Below are 25,109 nucleotides of genomic sequence, written 5' to 3' on the forward strand. Positions count from 1 at the left end.
GTTCTTGCTGCCTTGTGACTTCAGGATCCAGCCTCCTTCTCCTGGTCCAACCTGTGGCTGAGATGATGGCAGAGCTGATGTGTGGGGAAAGAACCGATCAACGAAGAAGAAGAGGAAGAAGAGGAAGAGGAGGAGGAGGTCTACAAGAGGCCTTACTGGAGATCAAGACGCCTCTTAATTGTTTCTCCCTCTGTAAAATACCCTTTTCATTCATCTCAAACTGCTCAGTTTTGCAGGATGAATCCCCCCAAAAAGACTCTCAATGTGTTGTCACTGCATCATCTTAAACCCCCCCTGAACTGAAATGTGGAAGTGAGGAAGAAGAAGTGCAAAGGTTCAGCTGAAGATAAAGAAAATAAAGAGCTTTTATGTGTTGATTCAGCTCCAGGACACTTGTTGGACAGCGACATGCGCTCGAACCGAAAATCGAATCAAGAACAAATTATCCAGACGTCGACTGACACAAATTAATGAACTGAACAAGACTTTGAGGTCGAAGCTGTCAGATCGTCTTTCTTGTCAAAGTCAACGAACTCCTCCTGTGATGGAGTTTGTCTTTGACGCCGTCTCGATCGGCAAAAGTTACGACTGAAGAAGAAAACGACAGAAAGACGGCCGCTGTTTTTGTTATAGTTAAATGTTTGATGTGATCGAATCAAAAGGTAGTAATTTAGAGGATTTTTCTGGTGACAACTTGAGATACTAAATATCAGTCGTACCGAGTCTATAAAATCTGTGTGTAGCTGTGTGTTGATTATGTCCGTGTACTGTGTCTTGACTTTGAAATGTGCACTTTTAAAACGTCAAGCTATTGGACCATTATTAGTGTGTGCCATACAGTATCTTGTAATCTGACAGTATTGTGGAGTACTAAAAGGGCTTATAAGAAAAAAAAAGCTGGGTAGATTTGACTCTTTGTTGTAGTTTCGTGTCATTATTCTTCACTTCTTACCAGCTAAAACAAAAGAGCAAGCTATTATAACACACGAGGAGTGAGTGAAGCTAACATTATAATTATTATTAAAATGAACATTTTTAAGGTAAAAAGTTTTGTGATATGCTTCCTGGTGAGATGAGACGACTGAAAGCTTAAATCAATCAAGCTAGCAGCTGCTTAGCTTAATTTAACACTGAAACATAACTGGAAGCAGTGTAACAGCTAGCCTAGCCTAGCCTGCTTCAAAATCCACATTCAAACGCCTCTAAAGCTCGACAAACATGCTAGCCAAGGATGTAGCTAACGTTATGCTAACACCTGTAAAAAAAGGGGGGGAATTTTAAACAAACTTTATATGACACAGTGCACTGTACAGGTCCTGGGATGTAAACTGTGTTAGCATTTAGCAGAGACAATTTGGCTGTCGTCCCATATCTACATTTATGCTAGCTAAAGTTGCATTTCCACGGGGACTAGACGCTTCTGGAAGGACTTCTAGGGCTTTTATTGCAAGGACCAGAATCTAAATTATATTCCAGGGTAAATCCACCTTCAGTCGCCATTTAAGTTCACAAAAGGTGTGTAAAAAATTTACAAAAAAATTGCAATATATAGGCAGTGGTGTCAAATTGTCCCATTTACACTGTGGCTTTTATACCAAGGTTTCAAAAGTACATAAACTTTGTAGGTGCAGCTCTGTACATGTCTGATTAATCAAGTACAGCTACACATTTCATTTCAGCCACTATTTTTTAAATCAACCAACTTATTTTTTGTCCATTATGCTACGACATATCAGCATGGAGTTATAATGGACGCATACAACAGACAGACGATCGTATAGTAGCATCAGTTAGCATGAGTGCTAAAACCTGGAAATCTGTTTGCATTTTTGTGCTTCCTGTCTCCTCGTCTCTAAGTCAGTGGGTTTTTGGTAAGATGGCCGAAATTCATAAGATTTTCATGTTTAGTACATAAAATGTCAGTTAATGCACCACACATGATTTATAAAATGTAACATGTCTTTAAAAGGTGGTTACTAACAAGTAGTTAAATGAAACTACAGAGGCTGTCAAGGACAATAAACGTCGAACACAGAGAGTCATCTACTCACTACTTTGTCTTTACAGGCAGAAGTAAGTAAGTATCATGATCATAGCAGTTTTTTCAGCTATAATCCAAAATCCAATGAAAGCAATGAAGGATGTTACAGCCTAGCCTACAAATAAACGTCATACCTCTCTATTAAAAAAGGTGGTGGAAACACAGTCAACAGGTTGAAGGAACCTTTTTAGTTCCTTGTAGTTAGTAGTAGAAGTTACTCCGACTAAAAGTAGTGGAAATGTGGCTTCAGCTAACCAGATAACAGCGTTGTATGAGAGCGGTAGGCTATCGTAAAGCTTAGCTAGCAGGCAACAACTCTCAACAAGAAAATTGAGGCTGATATTTAAGAAAAAAAAGTGAACTAAACCTTCACTTTTCTGAGACAAAACATAATTTTTCCCAACCTAAACCAAAGTGTTGTTTTGTACCTCAACCTAACAAGAGCATAAACACAACACTGTCAAACGTAAAATATAAAATCTAACTTAGAGAAACACCAAGTTGCAGCATATCCGTGGTTTGCAGAAACACACAGTGCCACAACATCTATTCTGCCGGTTGTGTTGGCGGAAGGTTGGAGCCGCAGCAAAGACTCCACGGGGGATTTTGTGATGCTTGTCCTCGTTACGGTGAAGGGCAGGAGCGGCATCATAATCATCAAGGACCCAGAGGAATGACTAACGCCGGCCAAGATGGGAAAAAAATGAAAAATAAAAAATCAGCTTTGACATGCACACAGGCTCCTGGATCAGAGGCGGAGGTGTACTTGGCCATCTGCTCACATGAATCCTCGCGGCCTACAGGGGCGCCGAGCTCGTCTAACGGGAGACATCACAGTCGCTCTGCTAGATGAGGCTACAAGATGTCTGTCGTTTTCACACGAACAGGATTAGAGCCGCTCTCTCGGCCCCGGGAGGCCGCAGCGGTCACGCAACTAGACAACAAATCTAATGGGTTTAAAAATGAAGGAGACGACTTTGCTATTCTTTACACGATAACGGCAGAAAATGTCACGATTCGACTGAGGGAGGCGGCAGGGAAAAGGCCACGCTGTCATCTAAATCAGACGATGCTTTCCTCTGTACGGTGGCCATTTTAGGACATCTCAGACCCTCAGTTACCGCCATTATAAGCTGCACTTTAAACTGAATACATGTGTGCTGAAGTTAGCATTTAGCTCACTAACAGACGCGGTCATTTAGGGCTGAAAAGAACATCTGTTTGATCGTCGTTTCATCTGATGAATGGTGTATTTCCTTAAGCACTGTGTTCAACTTAAGGTTATCAGAAATCTTTTAAAAAGTTAATTATACGTTTGATAGTATCTGAAGTACCCAAGCTATGAAATCAAACAGATATACAGTCAGGTTTGCAACCCAAGGCTGCACAGATATTCAAATTATTTTTAAAAATGTGTTATGTTACTTTTTCTGTTCCAACGCCTTGTGCAGGAAAAACTTTATCCTATTTTGCAACAGCATCAAAAGAGGTATATCACGTATTGTTTATTTTACTAATTCTGTATCCAGTCATCTTCGGTCTGAATAAAACCCAAAGATATTCAGCTTGAATGATATAAAATGGACACAAACAGCGAATCCTCACAGCTGCAGATCTACAACCAGAGATTTAGAGAGTTTTTGCTCTAACTGTTAATCAGTTATTAAAATAGAGCAACTGTTCCAGCACTGATGTGGTTGATTGAATCTCCAGGCTCGACCCCGTTATGCAAAGTGTACTTCAGTGCATGAGGAACATTTCCAAAATTAACTGTCAACTGTACTCTTCTTCTTTATATTCTTCTACTTTCCAAGGGTGATTCTTCTACTTTAATGTCATTCCAAAAATATTTTAAAGTTCACATGGATACAAAAGTGATCTTTCTTCATCAGGTCACGATATCAGTGAGCAACAACGTAACGACTGGATTGATAAAGCGTGTGTACGTGTGTTTCTGCTTCATGTCAACGTTAATGTTTGTGGATGTTGTTGCCCAACAAATGAACTTAAGTTAGTTTGGTTATCATTTACAGATTTGCTGTTAACTGAACACCATTTCTCACAGGTAGGTGTTAGGGCTGAAATGAATGATTACTTTTTTCACTTTTCATCGTGTTACAATCATTTTCTCAATTAATCAGTAAGCTGTTGTTGTTGAAATGTTTTGTTTTATCCACAACCCAAAGATTTTCAGTTTACTGTCAGCCGGGAGCAAACACACCCAGAACATGTTCACATTTAGGAAGCTGGAATCAGAGAATTTTGGACACTTTCTCTTTTAAAAATGCCTAAAAATAATTCTGAAGGTATTTATTGATTTGGACTTTGTGTATTTCTGCAGTTAAAAGCTTTTTGGTGTGCTTGAACGTTTCCCCGTCTTCTCCCCATGAAGCTGAGCGGACATTTGTCAAAAGAAGTTGGAAGCTGGAGACGGTGACACAAACGTTCCCAGAGACACATGTCACGACAAGTTGTATAAAACTGTCATTACAGTGATTTATTATAATGAACCATGAAAATAGCCAACCAGTGCAGTGTCTGTGAGTCTCTCCTCTCCACACAAACATACACTCACACACACAAATAATAAAAAAAGACAAAAGTTGAAGAGTCCAGAGAGAGAAGGGGGAGGGGGGATAAAATAAAAATAATGCTACAGTCACAGAAACATTCAGCTTTGCCAAGAAGAGCGTTCGTATGTACAACCATATTTCAAAATGGGATGGGAGCGAATTGTACAAGCATAGAAAAGAAAAGAAGCAAATATTTACAACCTGTTCCTGGTGAAAGCTGGAGTAACCACCTATACATTAAATTACACTTTCTACAAATAACCATTGATATTCAAAAATAAACCGCTAACGTCCTACCTGCGGGCAAGACCACTCTGCCTACCTCAGAAGCACTCGTTAGAACGCAACCACACTCGCGCACTTTTCCTACTCCTTCACACCCAATCACACACAGGCGTACACACAATCACACGATCTCACACACGCACAATCTCACACACACACACGATCACACCACGAGTGCGGCCTCCCGGGTCGGTGCGGCAGGCTCCCAGAAACGGGTCTTTTTTTTTGTTTGTTTACTGAATCTGCAGCGGTGAACAGATATTTGTTGTTAGACAGAGGAATAAAAAAAATAATTGTGTTTTTTTTTCTCTATACAAAAAGCCTTTTCTCTTCGCTATAATGAGCCACTAGATTAAAACAAATAAATGGTGTAGAGAGCCGACAACAGACGAGAAAGAGGAGGAAGTAAAAAGGAATAACTGACAGAGGGGGAGGGAGGGAGGTGGGAGGAGGGGGAGGGGGGATAGGCTGGAATGTCCATTGATAAACAAAGTGCGGGGCGTCACAAGGGGGGTCCAAACAAGACACAGAACAGAGAGCTTTCGCCTCCGTCACAGGGAGGATATATAAAAACAAAAGGAGGCCAGAGAGAGAGAGGGCGATGAGCACCGGGGGGGATCGTCCATCTTCATTTAATACAGTTTGTCGTGAAGATTATGTCACTGTCCTTTTTTCTAAAATTTTTCTGTCCTCGTTTTATTTTTTATTTTTTTAAAAAGCATCCTTTTATCCCACAATCAGCTGTTTTTCCACTGGCCATGTGTTCAGGTACATAGAAAACATATCTACAGCGTATGGTACACGCCCCTCTCAGGCTGAGTTCTCAGGGGCTGCTGGGTGGGGCCGTCAGTGCCACCCTGTGCTCAGGTACCCCGAGCTGTGGAAGGGGGTCGAGGACGCAGGAGCTCCACGAGTCCCAGAAGGCATCTGGGAGGCAGCGGCCTGGGCCTGGCCTTGTTGAGTCTGTTGGGGAGGAGGAGGGGGAGGTGGGGGCAGTCCGGTCTGCTGGAGGGGCGGGGGGTACGTGGTTGGGGGCACTGAAGGGTTGGCGGTAGCACCCGGGTGCAGCATCGCCGGCTGAAAACCCCCTAAGTTCTGAAAGTGGTGCGCCTGCATTGGGGCGTTGGTCGAGGGGGCGGGGGGAGGCGGAGGTGGAGGTGGTGGAGGGGTGAGCGACAGCAGGTTGCTGCCTGCAGGAGGCTGCTGCTGCTGCTGCTGCTGCTGCTGGGAGGTCTGACCCTGCGGAGGAGGAGGCGGAGGAGGGGCCGTGGTCAGCATGAGCTGGTGCTGCTGGATCGGAGGAGGCTGCAGGTTGACGTGCAGCAGGGCCGGGCCAGGCATCGGGTGTGGAGGCGGAGGTGGTGGCGGCGGTGGAGCAGCTGAGCTCTGATAGTGCACGCTGTGGGGAAGAGTCTGCATCAGGGGCTGAGAGCCGGGAGGGTATGGGGGCGTGACGGCAGGTTTAAACCCGGGGAAAGGTCCTGCAGATGAGGGGCTCTGGGTGGGGAAATACGCCGTGGAGGCCGATGGTGCTGGTGGAGGAGGGGGAGGTGGTGGTGGAGCACTCTGTGAGTTATACTGGGAGAAAGGAGCCGGGCCGGTCTGAGCCTGAGGCTGCGGTTGGCTCTGAGGCTGAGTGGTGAATAGCGCCCTCTGGCTGCGGTAGGGGGAGCCCTGAGGCTGAGGCTTGGGGGAGTGGAGGAGCGATGGTCCGGGGTAGTGGACTGGAGAGGAGGGTAAGGGGGTGGGGTGCAGCTTCGTGGGGGTCAGAGGAGCCGGTTTAGGTCCTGCAGGCTTGCTCGACGGTTGGCTGGTTGGATTTGGAGTCCGAGGCTGGCCGTCGCCGTCCTCCTCCTTCGAAGGCCGACTGGGAGGCTGAGCGAGGGGACCAGGAGAGCAGGGCTGAGAGAAGAAGAAGAAACAGAGAAGCGTTACACACTCGTTGATAAAGAGCTGACTCAGATCTTCTTCGTGTGGGGAATGTTGGCTTACTGTGTGGGTTGGGGTCTTCTGAAGACTTGGGGATGGGCAATCTCTCAGTGCAGGTGTATCTCCACCTTCTGCCTCACCATCTAAAAAAACAAAGGCAAAACTGTGTTATGAGGGAAAATGTTGATACAAAAACCAAAGCAGCCATTTTCCCCGGCTTCCTTTAGTCTTTATGCTAAGCTAACTCTTTCCTGGCTGCAGCTTCATCTTAAACAGACAGATATCAAAGTGGACTCTTTTCTCATCTCTGTCTCGGCAAAAAAGTGCCCAAACTATCCCTTTAATTCAGATGGTGGCGTGTCAGTGTGGTTGTTCTCACCTGTGTCTTTGTCTTTGCTGAGCAGCAGAGCTCTGTGGTAGCTGCGTTCTCGGGCCTGCTCTACAGAAGTCGACGACGTCCTAAAAAAAAAAAACGGAGGATTAAAGTCTATTTCTAGCAGAAACACACTGACTGGTTAAGTACATATTAGCTAAACTACATAAGATACTATGAATATACTTTTGTTTGTTATCATTGACTATCGCTGACAACACAAAATGTCAGATAACTCGATGCTGACAAACTGTCCTGAAGGTTTTCAGTAAGTGCTGACGATACATACCACTGTCCTTCTCCTCCCTCCTTCTCCCCTTTCTCTCCCGCCATCTCAGCCTCCTCACTCGTCTGCGGCTCTTTCACAGCAGTGGCGGCGGTGGTGTTGGTGTTGGTGTTGCAGACGGCTGTGGGAGCAGGCGGTGGAGGAGGCTCACTGGTCGTCTCCAGCGCAGCGGGGAAGGATTCCACGGTCAGAGGCGGGACGGTGGAAACAGGCGAGCTGCACTCGGTCTTGGAGCCGCTGCGACGAGCTTCACGCTGACGTTTCCTGTATTCCAGCAGGGAAACCTGAAGAAAGAGCACGTCTTATGTTGAACCAGCAGAGGGCAGTGTGTGGACAGACTCAGTGCAGCGTGAGTCAATGCAACTCTCCAGAACAGTAAATCTAGACAACCTAGACAAATCTAGTCGAAGATTGAGGGGCAAAAGCCAGCTGAATACCAAGTTAGTTACATACAAATGACAATGTTCACCCACCTTTTTCTTCTGTGGGGGATTCTGCGCCGACCCGCCTCCATCACCGCTTCCATCCCCGTTCAGTGAGCGTGAGAAGCCGAGCGAGCCTCCCTCCTCAGAGCAGGGGTAAAACAGCGGAGCCTGGCCTTCACTGAAGGGCGCCTGAGAGACGACTAACGAGCCCGTCCCTGCTGTGGACCCCGCTGCAGCCCCAGCTAGAGCGTCGGGCCTGAAGGGAGCTACCAGAGGCTCCAGGGTGTGCGACGGGGTGAGGTCCCTTAAGTTTGAGTTGACTGGAGAGAAGTTCAGGCCAGCTGGTCCAGTCGGGCCTCTGTCTGGGCTTTTTATCCAGCCAGGAAAAGAGGAAGCACATGTTTCTGCCGATGAGGGCTCACTACCGCTTTCTACAACCCCACCATCGGCCCGGTCCTCTCCACAGTCCACAGAGTCAGCAGCTGGAGGCTGCGGACTCTCAGGAACTGACACCTTGGCTTCTGTCGGGAGTCCGTCTGAGGTGGGAGCTCTGACGCACGGAGAGGAGACCAACGAAGGAGGGCGGTCGGCCTAGAAAAGGAGGAAGAAACAACATCAGTCACTCTGCCCTCTCGAGAACAGTCAACAATTTCTCTAAATAAAGCTGTTGTAAAAGTTGCGTCCTTCACTCACCTCTTGTACACTGGGTTTCCGACTGACCTCTGGAGAGCTCTCCACTGAGGATTCACTCTGTGGAACCAAGAACAGATTCAGTCACTCCAGATCATTTTCTCATGTAAACCAAAGTGTTTACATAAAGAAAGCCTAAATGTGTTTACATAAAGACACCCTTACCTCAAGAGGGGTGTTAAGTGTCTGTGTTGGGGTGCTGGGCAGGGGCTCTGTACTTTGTTCCTCTGTTCGAGGACGCGGCGGGGTAGCCAGTAAGATGGGCGTTGAGGGTGCCTCCGATTGGTCTGCCCTGGTGGGCGTGGCACAAGGCGAGCCGTAGGGTGTCGAGCTCTCAGACATACAGGCATCTAACGGACTCAACCGTCGCTTTTTCAATGGTGTGGGCAACTCTGTGGGAAGAAATGTGGTTCATATTTAACCAGCAGGATTTTAAGTCATCAATCTGATGCTAAAAGCTCGGTAACATTAAGCTTTTATGACGGGTATTTAGTCGTAAATGTTGAAAAGAGAATTGAGCACTGAGCGCTGGCTGTGCAGTTCTCACAAAGACGTACCTGGTAGTGAGCAGGTCCCATTGTAGGGTAGAGGGCTGTCAGAGTCTCCATTGATGGAGGGGCTGAGTGGACCCTCACAGGGCATGAGGAGGCTCGGTCGTCTGGCCGGACTGGTGGAGCCCTCCTCCTCGAGAGCCTGCTTCAACCATCGCTGAAGGAAAGAGAAGACATTAGCCCTGTTCCTCTTGATGCTGTTGAAATTTCCTTCATAGTTACATGAAGATTCAGAGCTGATAAAATTAGTTTAACGCACTGGAAACCATCAAATTTACTGACGGATGAAAAAGCAGTGTCAACTTGGGAGAGCTTCATCGTTTCTAATCTAGACAGATCTTAATCACCAACGAAAACTTCTTTAGCAGGATTTTGTACCTTCTTGCAGGAGCCGGTGGTTGGTGGCGTTTCTGGCAGTTCTCTTGAACGCCGTCTCCCAGTTGGGACTCCAGGAGTCGTGGGGCTGCGGTTTGCCAGGAATGGGGACGAGAAGCGGACGTAGTGTTTGGGCGTGCTGTACACCTGCGGCGAGCAGGCCATGCCTGGGAGGGCGTTGAGCTGCGTGGCGAGTACTTCGGGGTCGCTGCTTATTCTCAGCGGCCTCTCTGGGGCCGGCTCTGGGGTTCGTACTGCACTGCGGTCCTGCTGCTTCTCTCCCACCCACTCACTCACAAAGTGCTGTTAGAAGGAAGATTTATCAGATTAATCAGTTATATAATCTGCAGTGTTTTCCACACATTAAATATGTCTGAAAAATTAGCTTTTACTTGTTTCTCTTTAGAAGTACAATCAACACACACATTGCTGTTTCAGATGCAGAAATATTACCTTTTTAGTTTTGAAGTTCTTGCTCCCAGTGCGGTTTCTGTCGGGTGCAGGTGAGCTGCTATGTGGAGGGCTGGAGTCCGGGGCTTGAGTAGAGATGGCCTCCGGCTCTGGCGCAGTGGGCATCTCTCCTTCAGGGGCTTCGTTGGTCAGAGGCTCCAAAGACTCGACTGGAGAGCCGGGGGGCAGGTCGGAGCAGGTGCTGATGGTGCGGGCTCGCCGCCGCTGTTGACCAATGTGCGTTCTGTTCCTTGAGAAACTTTTCCTGTTCCTCGAGCCTTTGACCTTGGCCGGCTTTAATCCCGGCTCCTCTTTCACCTCCAAAAGTGGCTTTGAGAAAGAATTGAGTATTTCAATTGATGGATTCTACATAGTTTTGAATACTTGTACATATTACTGATATTCTGTTTTCATGTCTCCACTCTCTCACCTGCATGACAGCTGGAGAATCAGCCGTCTCCGGCGTGGCTGGAGGCTCCTCCTTGATGTCGCTGCGTCCGCCAATCTCTGTCTTAACGCTACCGATTCTCTCCAGCGCCTGCTCCCTGCGTTTCTCCCTCTTCTCCATTCGGGCAAAGGCTTGTAGGATGGCCTCCATCTTCCTCTCCTCTCGTGTCTGCAGAGGAATAAAGGTGGGGTTGGAAGAGGGAGCAGGAGCATTAGCCCATGGAGTACAACTCTCCCACAGAGCCCCAGAGATAGCGATGCAACTGGTTAATGTGTGCTACACAGCGAAAGCCGATTTAGCTGAGTGCCGGGTGGAGAGAAAGGTGTAGACGTGACCCCTCGCTTTCACAATAAGACAAAACAAAAAGGAGAGAAGGTCAAACAGAAGCAACAGGAAAAATGTGGTGAGGATGTAAATGTACTGCTATTAAACCCTGACAAACCAGGACGCTGTAAAAGCTTATCTTAAATGTTCCTGTGTGTATATTTGTGCCACAAGTGTCCCCAGGTCTACCTCCACCACAAAAATCCAAACAAAGAGCTCCACCTAGAGTCAGATCACCACTTTGAAAAGATGTTTATACTGACACAACAAACATATTCTGACGGGACAGTTAGTACGCTTGTAAATCAGTCACCTCAGTCAGATTTTGGGGTGGGGAGGCTGGTAGATGGGTGGATAAGGTTGGCTATGCATGGGTCAAGTTTACCTCCTTGTGATTCAGTCCCTTCCAGCTGGAAGCCGCCCCGACAGGGAGATGGGACTGCTCCGCTGGGCTGGCCTGAGTGTTCAATAAAGAGACAGCCCAGTTTAGAAGAGGCATGTCCCCCTAAACAAAGCTTAACAAACACTGGACAGAGCTACAGATGTGACTCCCTGATCTTCTGGCTATGAAATACAGACTTGTGTCAGGACCTGTATTTGCTGAAATATCACACTAACTGGGGCTACTTCAAGAATGCACAACATTGCTTCTCACATAGCTGTTTTTAAACCTTTCTGCTTTACATCTGTTTCTAACACAAGCTAGCGTACATCTACTTTAAACAATTTTGCAATTTCATGGCTGAAACTGAGCAATTTTGAGCTGCACTGTGTGCACGAACTTGACAAACTTAATTTTGTCAGTATTCGAAATATTAGGGCCAAATTCTCGAAATGGGACTACTGCTAGGGGCCCATCAACCAATCAGAGGACGAGACGAAATGTAGGGGGGAAAATAAACAAAATAACACACGTGCAAATATGAGAAAAACTTTCCTCGGGTTAATTGACAACTCTAAATTGACTGTAAACTGCCTGTTTCTCAAAAAAAGGTGCAAAATGTAAAAGTAAATTACCAGAGTAATCACCAACTGGTGCTAAATGCTAGCTAGTTAGCTCAGTTTGCTGGACTTCCAGCTTGGAGCACCGGGGAAGCGTTGGTGTTTACACTGCAAGGACATGAGCTTTGGACCAGGACAGGCCAGGGCAGGGCAGGGCAAGCTGTTTAGCATGCTAACTTTCTAGATATCTCTGCAACAAATCATATAGCTGTCAAAACGTCAGCGTCACGTCTTTAATACTTTTATACACATTACTTTAAACCATTTAAATCAATCTAGATCAGTGTGGAAAAGCCCAAAAAACCAAACAAACAGATTTGGCCTGGCAGTCTGAAGACAGCCTGTGTTAAAGCCCTGTTATTGACTGGCAGCCTGTGCAGGGTGTACCTCGCCTCTCAGCGAATGTCAGCTGGGTTTAATTCTAGCCTCCCCTTGAATCTCAAGGATAGGCATTGCAAAATCTAATATAACTTATTTTCATTGTCTTTCGAGGAGAACATTCTTTTAGGATAAGCACAGACTTCGGGGACAAAATGCCACAAGTAAACTAAAATGTATCACTCAGTCAGGGGCACATTACACGTACAGCCAGTTGGCCTTTTCAAACAATAAGGGCTGTTATTTAAGTAGGCAGGATATGGTGCCAACGCACACCAGTGACGTCTCCCCCGCACCTGGTCGTGAAATGGATTTACAACACCCACTCGCATCTACTACGCTTTGTGATCGGCACTTTGTGAATGCACACTTTTGCACCGGCAGCACAGCTCTCTCCTGGGCCACACTCCATAGAAAGCAGCCTATTGGATCTCCTAAAGTCAATATGGCCCTGGCAACAAGGCTCTACCCTCTGCAGCCCCTCCTCTCCCTCTCTTCAACCATCCATCGCTCGCTGGACGATTAGCAGAGCTGTATGTTGGCCAAAGATGAGTCAGCACTTTGCACCTTGGGTCCACCGTGTGAAATGAAGCTGACTGCAGGGTAATTTCCACAGCGTGTGTGTGCCTCGGTGTGTAGTGCACCATGCTTGCCCGTGTGTGTTTGATCCCATCTCTCCGGGACATAAGGCTGTTTGGCTGGGAAAAGAGTGGCTGGGCCAGTAATTGGCAATTTCAAACGCCGCAATGACGGTGAGAAGAGAGCTATAGTCAAACTATAATGCACACTGGGGGACAGTTTCAGCTCGCATGACGACACAATTTACTCGTTTCTTCCCTGGTGTTGTAATCGGGCATGTGTGGCACTGGAGGCCTGCTAATGGTCTAATATGCTGGAGGGGAAAAAGAAGGCAACAAATGAGGAGAAAATGTCAGACAAGCACAAAGCATCAGTACTGTGAAGAAGAGGGAAGTCAAAGCTGAAGAAGCAGGACTGAGAAGAAAAGCAACAGGGGGCACTGACAGTGGTGGGAGCTCAAGCAGCAGATGAGTGATGAAGAGAAGGATCGATTTATGGAAGGGAGGGAAGAGGACAGCTGCTCCTATCCAAGCCACAGCACCCTTAGCGGACAAATAGTTAACGTCCACACCCAAGACCAACAGGGGGTTGGTTTTTTTTTTCGCCTTGTCTGCTGGGTGGCTGCATGGCAAAAAAAGGACAAAAAAACAAAACTGTAGCCCCTAGCTTGGCACACTTACCATCTTCCTCCTCCTCTCTGCAATCTGCTCCTCTGACTCCATCTCTACTTCATTGCTAATGGAGGTTTTGTCTTCTAGATCCTCATATAACTCAGGATCCTGTAAGAGGAGGGGAGAGCGGGTATGGCGCTTTATCATCGCTGATCAAGTCAAGATAGTCTGGCTACAGACTAGAGGGAGACAGGTAAGAGTGGGGGAGAGGGGAGGGTTTGGGGGGGGTTGAGGAAAGGAAGGATACGAGGGAAGGAACTCTGTTTTGAGTGATCAGTTTGTGCACAAAACACACCTGCTCAGAGCTCATCCTTGATCTTTAATTAAGTTTAATGAATCTGTTCACCTCACTTTGACTGCACCAGCATCCTCTTACAAAATGAACGATTTAGCAGCTGAGACACTGTGAGTATTTCACTGTAATAGCAATGTCCTCTTGACTTTTATCTTACAGTTCTTCCTTTCAACTCTCTTCTGAATGTCTACACCACAGTCTCACCTCATAGCCTAGAGAACTTGAGTTACGTCACACACTGGACTAATTCCTGAATGGTCAAGCACCAAATTGTCAAACCCAACTCTTCATTCAAGCTCCTACTGAATGAAAGAAAAAAATTGGCAAATTTGGCTTTGGCTTAGGGAGTGAAAACCTCTTCTTTGGATTAGACAACAGAGAATACCGGAAAATCTGTTGTTTTCACACATCCAAGAGAAGCACTGTTCTCTGGCTGCATAACAAGGTAATTCGCTGAAACAAGAATGGTACAAAAGTGTCTGTAAAAATCTGGACTGTATCAAGAAATTGTCAGTTGAGGGGGGGAACAGGTGAATGCGTAAAGGAATGATGGGAGAAAGAGGGAACTAAACAGGTTGTATAGAAATAGAGAGTGACAATGGAAAACATGCACATAACATTTCACAAAGGTCAAACAAAATTGCATGCATGGATAACGTGGGTAAATGTATTCTAACAAAAATAATGTGCTCTAATAGAGTCTAAACATGAAACCCATGAGCAGTAAAGAGTTAAAGAAAGGTGAAATCTGGTGTGACGTTCAGGAAAGTGTAATCTTGCCTGGTTGTTAGAGATGGAGAGGCGGAGAGGGGAGAGTTTCCTCTGTTTGCCGTCGCCTACGCTCTTTCCCTTCCCCTCGCCGTCAAGACCAACATTTTGGTTCTGGCCTAGGTCGTCCCGAACCATCTCCTTGTCCTTGCGACTTCCTCGGCGCCGGCCTCCGGAGCCCATGTTCTCTGTGGGCTCCAGGTTGTGCTTGAGCACCGGGCACTCCTGGTTCCCCTTCACGCAGGCACAGTCCACCTTGTATTTACTACAAGAGGAGCAGGAAACAAAATATGAAGTTAGAAAGTTAAATAATCTTGCATTCATTTCAACATCCTCTACTGTCTGTGTTTTGTCTTCGGTGTTATTGTGTAAAATTGTGATTCACGTCTTGGTTCTTGCAGTGGTAGAACATTGTTTAGTCGGTGCTGATTTTGGGGTAAAAACGGTATTACTTACCAGCTGCCATAGTCAAAATCAAAACCGATGGTGATCTCTGTGCCCTTAGTGATAGGCCTCAATGAGTAGATGTATAAATGCAGCATGCCATCCTCAATGACGTGCCGCACCTGAAGGAGGTTAAGACAACACATTCATTGATAAAGATAGAATTGTAGACTTAACTAATACATGTCAGATTGGTCTGTTCATTCAGATTTTCAGGGATGATTACTTACTTCAGAGTTAGGGGTGCAGGAGCGACGGATGAAGCGTGCTTCGTTGCCGAAACTGCGAGCATCCACACACATCTCCAGTCCGTCAAATTTTGAATAAAATAACACAAATGGGTATGGCCTGAAGATGAGAAGCGGAAAAAAACACAATGGTATTAAATACACTGCAAAACATTCCATCTCAAGTTACTCCAGTGTTTAATACTGCTTAAATTGGTTGAGCTGCCACAAAAACACAGTGATTCAATTTGCATTCATAGGAAACAACTCCAAGGGGACTAGCACCCTGACCTCTTGAAGAAGTATCCGTTGGCCTCAAACTGCTGTCGAAGCATGAACTTTCCCCTGTACTCAATGATGAGGGAGTCTGGGGCCAAGTCTCGCACCGCCTTGAGGATCTTCTTGTTCTTTTGAACTTGACTCTGAAAGAAAGAAACATGAGTATAGATCCTCGACGGCCCACACATTCAATTACACTGAAATCAAGAGGGGAAGCTGGTGTGCTACAGTTATTATATCCTTGGGAGAACATGGTGTGTTTGCATGTGTCTGTACAGGTTTTTACCTCCACAGGGGGCTTGAAGGAGGCGGGATGCGTGTTGTACGCCAGGCTCTTGCCGTCGCCTTGCTCTTTCACACGCAACAGGACCTGGACGTCCTCACTGTACTGATTGCTGCTGGCCTCCTCGTAACGCTCCATCCACGTCTTGATCTTGTTCTCCCACAGAGACGGGTGCTCCGATGGCTCCTGCTCTGGAGCTGCACCCTGAGAAAGAAAATGGTACACTTGTTGGTACTTATGGTTGAAATTCTGACAGAAGATGACCACAAGACTCTTTTCACAGAATGCGTTGTTTACCTTTACTCTGGAGGACTTTCTGGACCCCTCTCGGAAAGCCTGCCAGAGAAGTAAAGAGGATGAAATGTTAATCCAAGCTTTTAATACATACTGTGCCTTCACTGGTTACATTAGAAATGACTGACCTTCTTCGCTCGGGCTGCCGATGCTGGAGGCTCTTTATCACCACTCTTTTTGCGTTTTTTATCAGCCTGCTTATTGCCAAGGCGCCCAGTTGTCAGGGTGATGGTGGTAGGCGTGTGTTGGAAGGTGGAGTAGAGCTCTAGCGGCACCTCATCTCCACTCTCTGTAGCACTGGTGTCCCCATCTGAGTAAGCAAACAAATGCATAGCTATAAGAAGAATTATCAATCAAAAAGCTTCTGCAGAGCTTGTCGATTACAATAACCTAAGACGAGTTATGCTATAAATCAGAGAAGGAGTTTACTTCTTGTCCAGCAGGTGTCAGTGTGTTCCTGGCTCAGGTTGAGTGAATCAGCCTGGCCTGCAGGGGGAGGAGGCTGCACCCTGACACAGCCTCCAACCTGCTCTGTTAACTAACAAGCTGGCCATTTACTGCAGCAAGGAAACCACTAAAAGCAGAACTGAAAGAGTCGTCTCTCGACTCTCACAGAAAACTTTTAACGCCTCATAAGTTGCACATGGGAACGCAGATCTCTAAAAAAAAAAAAACAAGCAACTCTCTGTATTTTATCCAGCTTTGTGTCAATATACTGTGACTTTGATTCCATTTTCAGAGGGTAAATGAGGTCTACAGCAACCTTTATGAAGACTAGGGGCTGTATATGTCCATGTGTGTGATCTTGCTTACCAGACAAACATTCTCGTTTTCTGGTCTGCAGCAGGATGGCCCTCTCTCGGTCCAGGTGTCGTGGTTGGCAGCGTTCACACAGGTAGGTCTCAGGAATGTTCTGCCTGTCGATGCCCATACAGTCTATATGCTGCCAGGCACTAAAGTTAAAAAAGAAAAAAAAAAATAATCACAGAAGGCTTTTTAATGAACTTTTACATCACAGTTTGAGATGCTTCAGTGTTGATGATAAGTTTGCGCCACTGAATCATACAACAGATTCGCTAATGAACTGTTACCTGCACTTGTCACAGCAGATCATGTAGCCGTCATCGTGGGTGAAGCCACAGATGCAGCGGGTGATGTCAGCCCCGTAGCTGCCATCCTCTGAGGTGCTGAGCGTGGTGCCCCTGGATGCTTCGTCCTGGCCCCCTGGAACAAACAGCCCCCCCTCTCCTTGTCGGATCAACATGGAGGGGGGAGGGGAGGCCGGTGGTGTAGGTGGGGGCCGCGCCCCATAGTTATGGTCCTGATGGAAGGATGGAAAAAAAAGAGGTCATGATGTTTAGGTAAATGACAGTTTAGAATAATGATGCTAAGATGTTTGAGAGGGAAAGGCCCAGATGAATAAAAACACATAAACCTGAAGAGAGAGTAGAGCTGCAATGATTAGAGGATTGAAAGAAAATTAAAAGAGAATTAATCGCCAAATATTTTGAAAACTGATTAAACGTTTCTCGGTAGAGATTAGCTGCTATCATGAAAATAAATTAAGAGCTGCTGGGGTTTCTGACTGTCAGAAAACAGAAGTGATTTGAAAACTTCGGTCTCGGGGAATTTGAAACAAAATTAATCATTTTTGAAATTTAATTAACTAACTACTTGATGAATTACTTGTGAAAATACTGATATAGACTGGTGATTCCCAGGTGATTGTATTTAACCTGTGAGAAAGGACAACAATTTCTGACAAGGCCAACTTCTCTTTTGATTCATCATTTAAACATATGGTCAATACAAAATCAGAAAAGTGTTCTAAGTCCAACACCAAAAATATTACATTTACTCTAACATAAGACAAAAGAGGCAAAAAATTCTCGCATTTGAGAAGAAAACCAGGGTTTGCCATGTTTGCTTAAACAATGACCTATCGATTAATTGATTAAAATAGTTGCTTATTCATTTCTGTTGATCAGATCTAATTTACTCGAGGAAGCTAGTCCATTAAATGTGATCCATTTTAGCCTGAATGTGAGCCTGTCTTTCTCTACTCAATGATTAACAGAGACGGAGGACTGGAGGTATGCATGTTATTTGAAACAGGCCAAGAGGAAGCAGAGTGAGTGTACTCACAGCGTAAGGCAGGCCAATGTAACTGTGGGAATGGTGAGAACTGCTGCTGTAGATCTGGTGTGGGTAGCTGGACTTCTCCACCACCACAGGGCTGGCCTCCACCGACTCTGGTCTGCTGGGCGGCAACACGAACAAAGAACACACATTAGTATATCCTGAAAAACTTTGATAACAAGGTTACACACAGTAATTGTTTCCCTTAAACACAGTGAGGAAGTGTGTGTGCGTCAGGGAAGCAGGTTAGCTGCTGCTGGTGACAAAGAAGAACATGGATACATGCTAAAAGTGGAAATTAAACAGAAGGACAATACACTTCATTTCAGGGGTATTTCGAGCTACTTTTTACTTTCCACTTCATTACTTTTATCCTACAGATATAATTAATAGATACTTCTGTAGACTTAAACATACATATACTAAGCTCATAAAATCTGATGTATTAAAGATTAAACCCCTTTTCTCCAGCGTTTTTAGTGACTCCTCAGGAGAAAGTGTAGTTTTGGGTCCCTTGTTCCATTTCAGATGTTGATGTATGAAAAGTTATTCACAAAAAACATCAATCACAGATATACTGGTAGCGGCGTATACATTTCTTGATTTGCACCGACATGGAAACATTTTAGAGATAATAATGCAGAAAAACATGACTGGGATGATTTAGACTCACTGCACACTTTTATATTCATCATTTGTAATATTTGTTTGAGGCATTATTTCTGTTTCAAAAGGCAGCTACTGTTAAAAATACAAAAGCCAACAAATGAACGCTGTGGGGACCAAATACAAAAAAACTGTACCTAGAATAGCTAACGTGTTTTACACAACCACAATTTTGTGAAATAAATTAGTGGATTTGAACTGTAAACCAAACTGACTTTTCTTAAGACTATAAAAGTACAACATTGTGACTCTTTGGAGAGAGCGGAGCCATGAATCTGGGAAACTCTGAATTTAAACAAAAAAGTCTATTTAAGGTGTTCAAACAGCTTAAACACTGATGGATCAGTATTCACAATCGTTTACTGCCACACATCTGTCACATGGGTAATTCCCCTGCAGTACAAACACTTCAGCTTTTGATACTTTCAGTACGTTTTGCTGATAACACTATTACTTAAGTAGGATTTTGAATGCAGGACAGTGCCTGCTGTCCACTTGGCTGGACAACTGAGCCCTGAGAGCCAGACAAATAACAAACATTTCAAAATTAATTAAGAACCCTTGTGTACAAGGAAGACAATCATTACAAAATGTGCCATCTCTCTCCAAGTCAAACATGTTTTCAAGCTCATTCACACCAAACCAGTAGAGCCGCTTTCCCCAGGATCACAATGCAGCTGTAGAGAGAGAGCCAGTTTGGCCGTTTGAGACCAACCCACCCTTATTATGACATGATTAAAATCTCTCCTTCAGTTGCTGCTGAGGGGGGTGGCTTTAGTAGAAGGGGGAAGTGGAACTGCCATGAAAAAAGACAGTCCATAAAGAAAGGGGGAGGAAAAGAGGAAGAGAGGGAAATTTGAGGAGAGACTGCACGCTACAGGACACACATTAGCTCAAGGTACAGTAAGGTGCGTTAGCTGTTCATGCGATTGTCAGATATCCACATGTGTTAATGGCTCAGTCATGTGAAAACATCAGTTGATCCTCCTCTTTTCTCAGACTCGTCTCTCCTGTCTAGGAAACTGCTCCCAAGTCAGACACAAACACTGTGAAAGAGCTGATGAGCAGGTTTCTTTCTCCAACCTCTCTCAACACGTATAGTCCGCCTTTCTCAAACTAACTTCATGAGGGCTGCTGCCAATAAGTTTCCGCGAACATAGCAGAAAACACTGCGGAAAGCCTCTCAGGTATAAGACAAGTGTAAGATGTGTCAAATGAGTACAAAAGACCGAAATACTACAGGGAATCTGAACAAGCCATGCAACATTTTTATGTAAAATTTTCCAGAACAGAAGCTCTAATTGCGCACAGTGAAAAGAACCATATGGTATTAATGACAAACGTGAAATTGAAGGAAAAAAAAAAAAAGATCTTCCTTTGTACCTCCTTTACCTTCCTTCCCTATACCCTCACCCCCTTTCAAAGTGAGTCCCAAGGTAAAGTGGTAATACGGTACCTGCGTGAGCCCTTCTCAGCCCTACTGCTCTTGTTGCATGCTGTAAGAAAGCAATGTGCAACACTTCCTGTGTGTGTTGCCGCTCAAGTATTCGCTGTCAAAGTGAAAACGTAAGTGCAAGCATGAGGTCTGGAGGCGGACCCAAGGTAAGGTGTGTGCATTTATGAGTGTGTGTGCTCAACAGATTAACTGCCACATGGATGAATGTGTCTAAACGTTCAAGAGCCTGACTTAAAAGATATGGGGAGAATTTAAAATCCTACTTGATAAAGTTCGGGTTCACTATCTTTTCTCCAATTAATGATTAACCAGATCAAAGTCTAAACTTTATAATACGGGGATAAAAGATATGGACAAGGAGTGTATTGTTCAGTTGTTAAAGTGGAAATTTTTTTTATAGTTTCAAGAGAACAACTCAAGCTGTTCTACTTGTTCAGTTTGCCCCGCAAGTGAATCATTGAGTGAGGCAGAGACAGAAGGCAAACAAGTGAGCCGGCCTGTTCAGTGGGAAGGAAGTAAGCACATTTGAATGTATGTGTGCATGGCTGGAGGGTTTGTATCGTTCATGTCTCCTCTCCTGGGATGTGGAAAGGAGGGACTAGAGAGCTCGAGTACACAGAAGTGGGAGGGCTGAAGATAGACCGTCAGTCATGATCAGACTCAAACATGGACAGCTACGGCCTGCGCCATGCACATGAATAGATAATGAGCGAGGGAAACAGTGAATTTTGTTAGGACTTGAGGTTCAAATTAAGGTGGCAGCTAGATATGTACTATTTTTAGCTGTGAATGTCAAGAGTATTTAACAAGGAACAGATGTCATTCAAAATGCAAACACCTGCTGAGAGAGGGTGAAGAGGCAGAGTGGACAAGCGTGGAAAATGGAGAGATCAACAGCAGGAGAGGAAAAGAGTAACGCTCAACAGCCAGAGGCAACGCCTTCACTCCTAAAGAGCTCCCACTTGCTGCCATGGCAACACTACGTATTCTGTTGGCGTGTGCGCGCACGCCGGGCTCTTTGTGTCACTGTGGACACACGCACTGCGTTAGCCAACAGCTGGTCACGCCGCTGCAGACTTCAGGGGGATGTGGAAAGGACGTGACGCTGTTTCGCTGGTGAGTAGCCAGCCCCGCTATTCCAGACTCGGCTGGCGCACTCACAATACTCCAAAGATAAATGTGTGTGTGTGTGTGTGTGCGTGCGTGTCCAGCTATGCTCTGTCCCTCTGGTCTGGATGAGACCAGGTGGTAGCCCCTTTCAAGCTTGTTATCTGCTTTTGAATAAATCTGCAGCAGGCGATCGGACGCAGAGCGTGGACGGACAAAGAGCGAGGGAGCGTCAAGGCAAGGGGGCTTACTGCTACCCTCTGTGGAGAGGAGGAGGAGGAGGAGGAGGAGAGGGGGTGAAGGGTGGGGGGGGGGGGGGCGACGCGGTGGGACTGTTTAAGACGCCATGTCTATGAGAGGACCTCCTGTCACTCAGGCCTGTGACCATGGAAACAGGCCCTGCGCAGTGCAGAGGGGAGGGAAGGGGAGCGAGGGGCAGATACCATGGCAACACAAGCTGTCACGGCAACAGCTCTGATGGGGGGGGGAGGGCGGGCTCTCGCTCTTTTAAAGAGACAGGAGCCCCCTCCATAAGTTGATGACGTGTGTTGTTCTTTAGTCATACGAGAACCTCTTGCTTCATTTATCTGACCAGAAAAAGCCACGACGGCGATGCCCTTGACAAGACTATAGGAAGCAGAGAGGAGGGGCAATAGGAGGCTTGTTGCCATGGCTCCATGCACCATTTCTACTTTACTGACTCTGAGACAGTACTGAGGCTACGGCATTAGAGAAGGATCAAGGAAAATTATGTACGCTTCACACAGTTTGTGTTATAATCATACGTCTTGTGGGTGTACTGCCAGTTTCACACGCGCAGACGTAGTTAATAGGAGAACGTGGAGGATGTCTATGCGTGGAGCAATAGTTAAGTGCAAGCAGGATCAATTGCAAGACTGATATGTCCATTAGAGCACACTGGAGGGGCCCTGCTTCCATTGACTGCAAATTCCTTTCCCATTAACAGTAACTTTGTAAATGCAGAAGAGGAAATCTGTGTGGGAAGAGGGAGTTGAACCAAGTAGATGAAAGAGCTGCTTTGGACATTACAGAGGGCATGTTGTGGCATATACAGAGGGGTAATAAGGGAAATCATTTTCTATTAAGCAAGTGTGTTAAATGCCTCTAAAGATGGGTGAGAATCAAAAGGGTTAAACAGAGCATGAACTTTAGACGAGGCCTTACATGGTATGTAAGAATGAATGAGGGCAATAAAAGTGGAAGTGAGGGGAAATGAAAGGTGTGAACAGTGAAGACTTGCTGTGTTACTCACTCTGAGCCCGCAGCCATGTCCAGGTATGAGGTGTCTGCTGTGTCCACCCCTACTGGGATGACTATGCTCATGACGTTCTCTGCTGATCAGTTCTTGTCCTACTGAGTCCAGAGAATGGTAGTCCGAAACACTGAGGCATGCCAGCCACAGCAGTCATTGCAGACATCTAAGTGCATCCACAAGGCCTGAACATGGAGGAAAAAGTAGATAAAGAAAAAGGGAACAAAGAAAATATGTTAGCTTTGTGTAGAAGCATCATTCCCAGCACAAATGTATCAATACACACTGAGAGCAAAGCACTTGCAAGGTTGTGGTATCTACCCAGAAATTACAAAATCATAGTGAAAACAGGGTATTTCCAGCTCAAGTTCATGCATGATTCATACTTTCAGACCAAGAACGGTGTTTGACAGGAATTTCCCGTCAAACACAGCAGCCACACAGAAGTATATTGACTGGTGCAAAGCAAGAAGATATTGAAAGGTAAAGTCTGAGCTGCTGCTGAACTGCGCTAAAGCGACCTCTACACACTATTTGCCAGGAACGCAAAAGGCTGCACTGTAAGAAAGCTCCCACAAAGGGGAGCAAGAGAACACAGCAGCCAGCTGCCATGAAAGTAGGGAGGAAAACGCAACAAACACACAGAGGCCATTTTTCCCCTCTTCGACTGAAGAGGACAGCTCTATTCTGAGCACTCACACACACTCTTCCCAATAAAAGACACACAATATCTTTAACACTGTAGATGCAAGTCAGGAAGGCTTACATTTTTATCAATGCAACTGTTAAGATATCTAGTTGTTCTGGTGGAAAAAGCTGCTGCAAGAAGTCATCAATAATTGACAACATTAGGTGTTGGGCAATGAATGTAGTGTCCCTTTTTGCTCGGGATAATACATTTTACACTGGCTGATGTGATTCCAGACGGCAGCATATGTGTCAGTGTGGCTGCCCTGATACGGAGAGCTTGGTTGATAAGCGGGATTAGTGGGGAGGGACAGATGCCGAGACAAAATAGGCTGGAGGTCACACCTCCGCCTGCTCGTGCACACTCGGGGCCAAACAAAGGCTGAGATCATGGCTCGGGGTGTAGATGGGAGAGGGGTGATCGAGCAGAGCGATGTCATGTATCGACAGGGGCATCCTTCACACACTTAGTAAGCAATAACACACGCTGCCGCGGCAAAACCTGTCCCTGCACGCCTGTGAGGTACCAGCCCATTCTGGCCTAAGCATGTCTTCTGAAGCACCATCCCACAAACACGTACTATCTCTGTCCAGGAAAACTGTAAGTCATCACCAGGTTAGCTGTCAAACCTGACTGCATGGCTTCCATCAAGGAAGCTCAGAATTCACGATGAGAAACATGCCACAGAGGTAGTGTTGTCAAAAATGGTAATACATGAAAACACATTAATACTCATTTAATTCAGTAGTGATGCTCCATTGTCACTTGCACTTTCGCTCAGAAATTAATGAATGTAATGTTTCCTTGAGTTGTTCTGCTGTTCTCTGCTACATTACAAAGAAAAGTTGTATCTCATTGTAATTCTACTGTCTTGTTATATTTATCTTTTAATAAAAATTCTAAAGTTGATGCCCTCAACCATGTCTCAAGTTTTTCCCTGCGGTATCAAAACTCAAGTTAGACATTTCAGTATTGCCATCCTCAAATGTCTTGTTTTGTCCACAACACAAAGAAAATCACTATTACTAGTGAGGAACTGAAATCAAAGCTCTAACCAGTTAATCGATTTTTGAAATAGCCAGTGATAGTAATACAATGATTAATCATACAGCTTTATCACCCAACGGTCTTAATTTCAGTTATTAATTTGCCAAAATTCCCCATTTGAGCCAACGGGACTGGTGAGAGGCTCACAGACATGACAGCTGTGAACTCCAGGCCTAATTAATAGAAGGAAGACGACGCCTGTGTGTCTGTGTGTCAGCCAAGGCTATTGATGGGATCACCTTCAAATTTCTCTTGTGATTCTGTGTGAACTTGACTCGGCTCAACAGCGTTTCTTTATCACAGTCGGGGGCATTCCATGATGGAAGCTGATGTAACCAGAACACTTTCTTTCAACAAGGACGGGACAGTTTGCCAAAAACACTGAAATGACATACTCCCCCCCTCCTTTGCAGTATCTGAGGGGCCCAGTATGTTTTTGCCCTGGTAAATAGCTTCCCTTCGAAAGCAGCCTGTTTGTTCGTTCATCTACTAGGTTTGCCTCGTCTTCACCCAGGGAATCCTGCTGTCACTACTAAGGAATGCACACACGAGCTCACGTTCGCACATATACCACCCCCCCCATCCTGCATACACACATAAACAGACAGATAACCCCTTGCCATGTCCCTTCAAACATTCCTCTCTACAAGGAGGTTCTCAGAGGCTTTGTGCAAACATACGTGCACTGCGCTGCAGCCAGACACAGTCAAGACCGACAAAAGGCGGGTGGAAAAAAGAAAAACGAGTACAGTACAGCAGCATT

At 45.6% G+C, this 25,109-nt stretch overlaps 2 protein-coding genes across 8 annotated transcripts in view; one reads left to right on the forward strand and one right to left on the reverse strand.

The window, feature by feature from the left end:
- lhfpl3 (LHFPL tetraspan subfamily member 3) overlaps positions 1–5,041 on the forward strand; it is a 44,147-nt gene extending 39,106 nt beyond the window's left edge. For both annotated transcript variants that reach the window (XM_037121595.1, XM_037121596.1), the window contains exon 5: positions 1–5,041. The gene's annotated coding sequence lies outside the window, so the exon portion shown is untranslated.
- Positions 4,513–25,109, reverse strand: part of kmt2e (lysine (K)-specific methyltransferase 2E) — a 27,825-nt gene continuing 7,228 nt past the window's right edge. The window contains exons 2-25 of one of the 6 annotated variants that reach the window (XM_037121589.1): positions 22,612–22,796; positions 18,116–18,227; positions 17,062–17,291; positions 16,784–16,923; positions 16,099–16,280; positions 15,974–16,012; positions 15,680–15,880; positions 15,406–15,536; positions 15,118–15,235; positions 14,900–15,009; positions 14,456–14,708; positions 13,390–13,488; positions 11,136–11,207; positions 10,409–10,594; positions 9,982–10,308; positions 9,532–9,831; positions 9,160–9,310; positions 8,768–8,994; positions 8,606–8,662; positions 7,961–8,503; positions 7,491–7,771; positions 7,208–7,287; positions 6,892–6,971; positions 4,513–6,801 (exon numbers count right to left, since the gene is read on the reverse strand). In XM_037121589.1, coding sequence (XP_036977484.1) covers positions 5,746–6,801; positions 6,892–6,971; positions 7,208–7,287; positions 7,491–7,771; positions 7,961–8,503; positions 8,606–8,662; positions 8,768–8,994; positions 9,160–9,310; positions 9,532–9,831; positions 9,982–10,308; positions 10,409–10,594; positions 11,136–11,207; positions 13,390–13,488; positions 14,456–14,708; positions 14,900–15,009; positions 15,118–15,235; positions 15,406–15,536; positions 15,680–15,880; positions 15,974–16,012; positions 16,099–16,280; positions 16,784–16,923; positions 17,062–17,291; positions 18,116–18,227; positions 22,612–22,682 — 5,046 coding nt within the window. In that variant the 5' untranslated portion in view covers positions 22,683–22,796 and the 3' untranslated portion in view covers positions 4,513–5,745. Of the gene's footprint in view, positions 6,802–6,891; positions 6,972–7,207; positions 7,288–7,490; positions 7,772–7,960; positions 8,504–8,605; positions 8,663–8,767; positions 8,995–9,159; positions 9,311–9,531; positions 9,832–9,981; positions 10,309–10,408; positions 10,595–11,135; positions 11,208–13,389; positions 13,489–14,455; positions 14,709–14,899; positions 15,010–15,117; positions 15,236–15,405; positions 15,537–15,679; positions 15,881–15,973; positions 16,013–16,098; positions 16,281–16,783; positions 16,924–17,061; positions 17,292–18,115; positions 18,231–22,611; positions 22,797–25,109 lie in introns of all 6 variants that reach the window. The other 5 variants (XM_037121588.1, XM_037121591.1, XM_037121592.1 and 2 more) reach the window with 5 other exon arrangements.

Source organism: Acanthopagrus latus, chromosome 14 (genome assembly GCF_904848185.1).
Source record: "Acanthopagrus latus isolate v.2019 chromosome 14, fAcaLat1.1, whole genome shotgun sequence".
Classification (NCBI taxonomy): Eukaryota; Metazoa; Chordata; class Actinopteri; order Spariformes; family Sparidae; genus Acanthopagrus; species Acanthopagrus latus.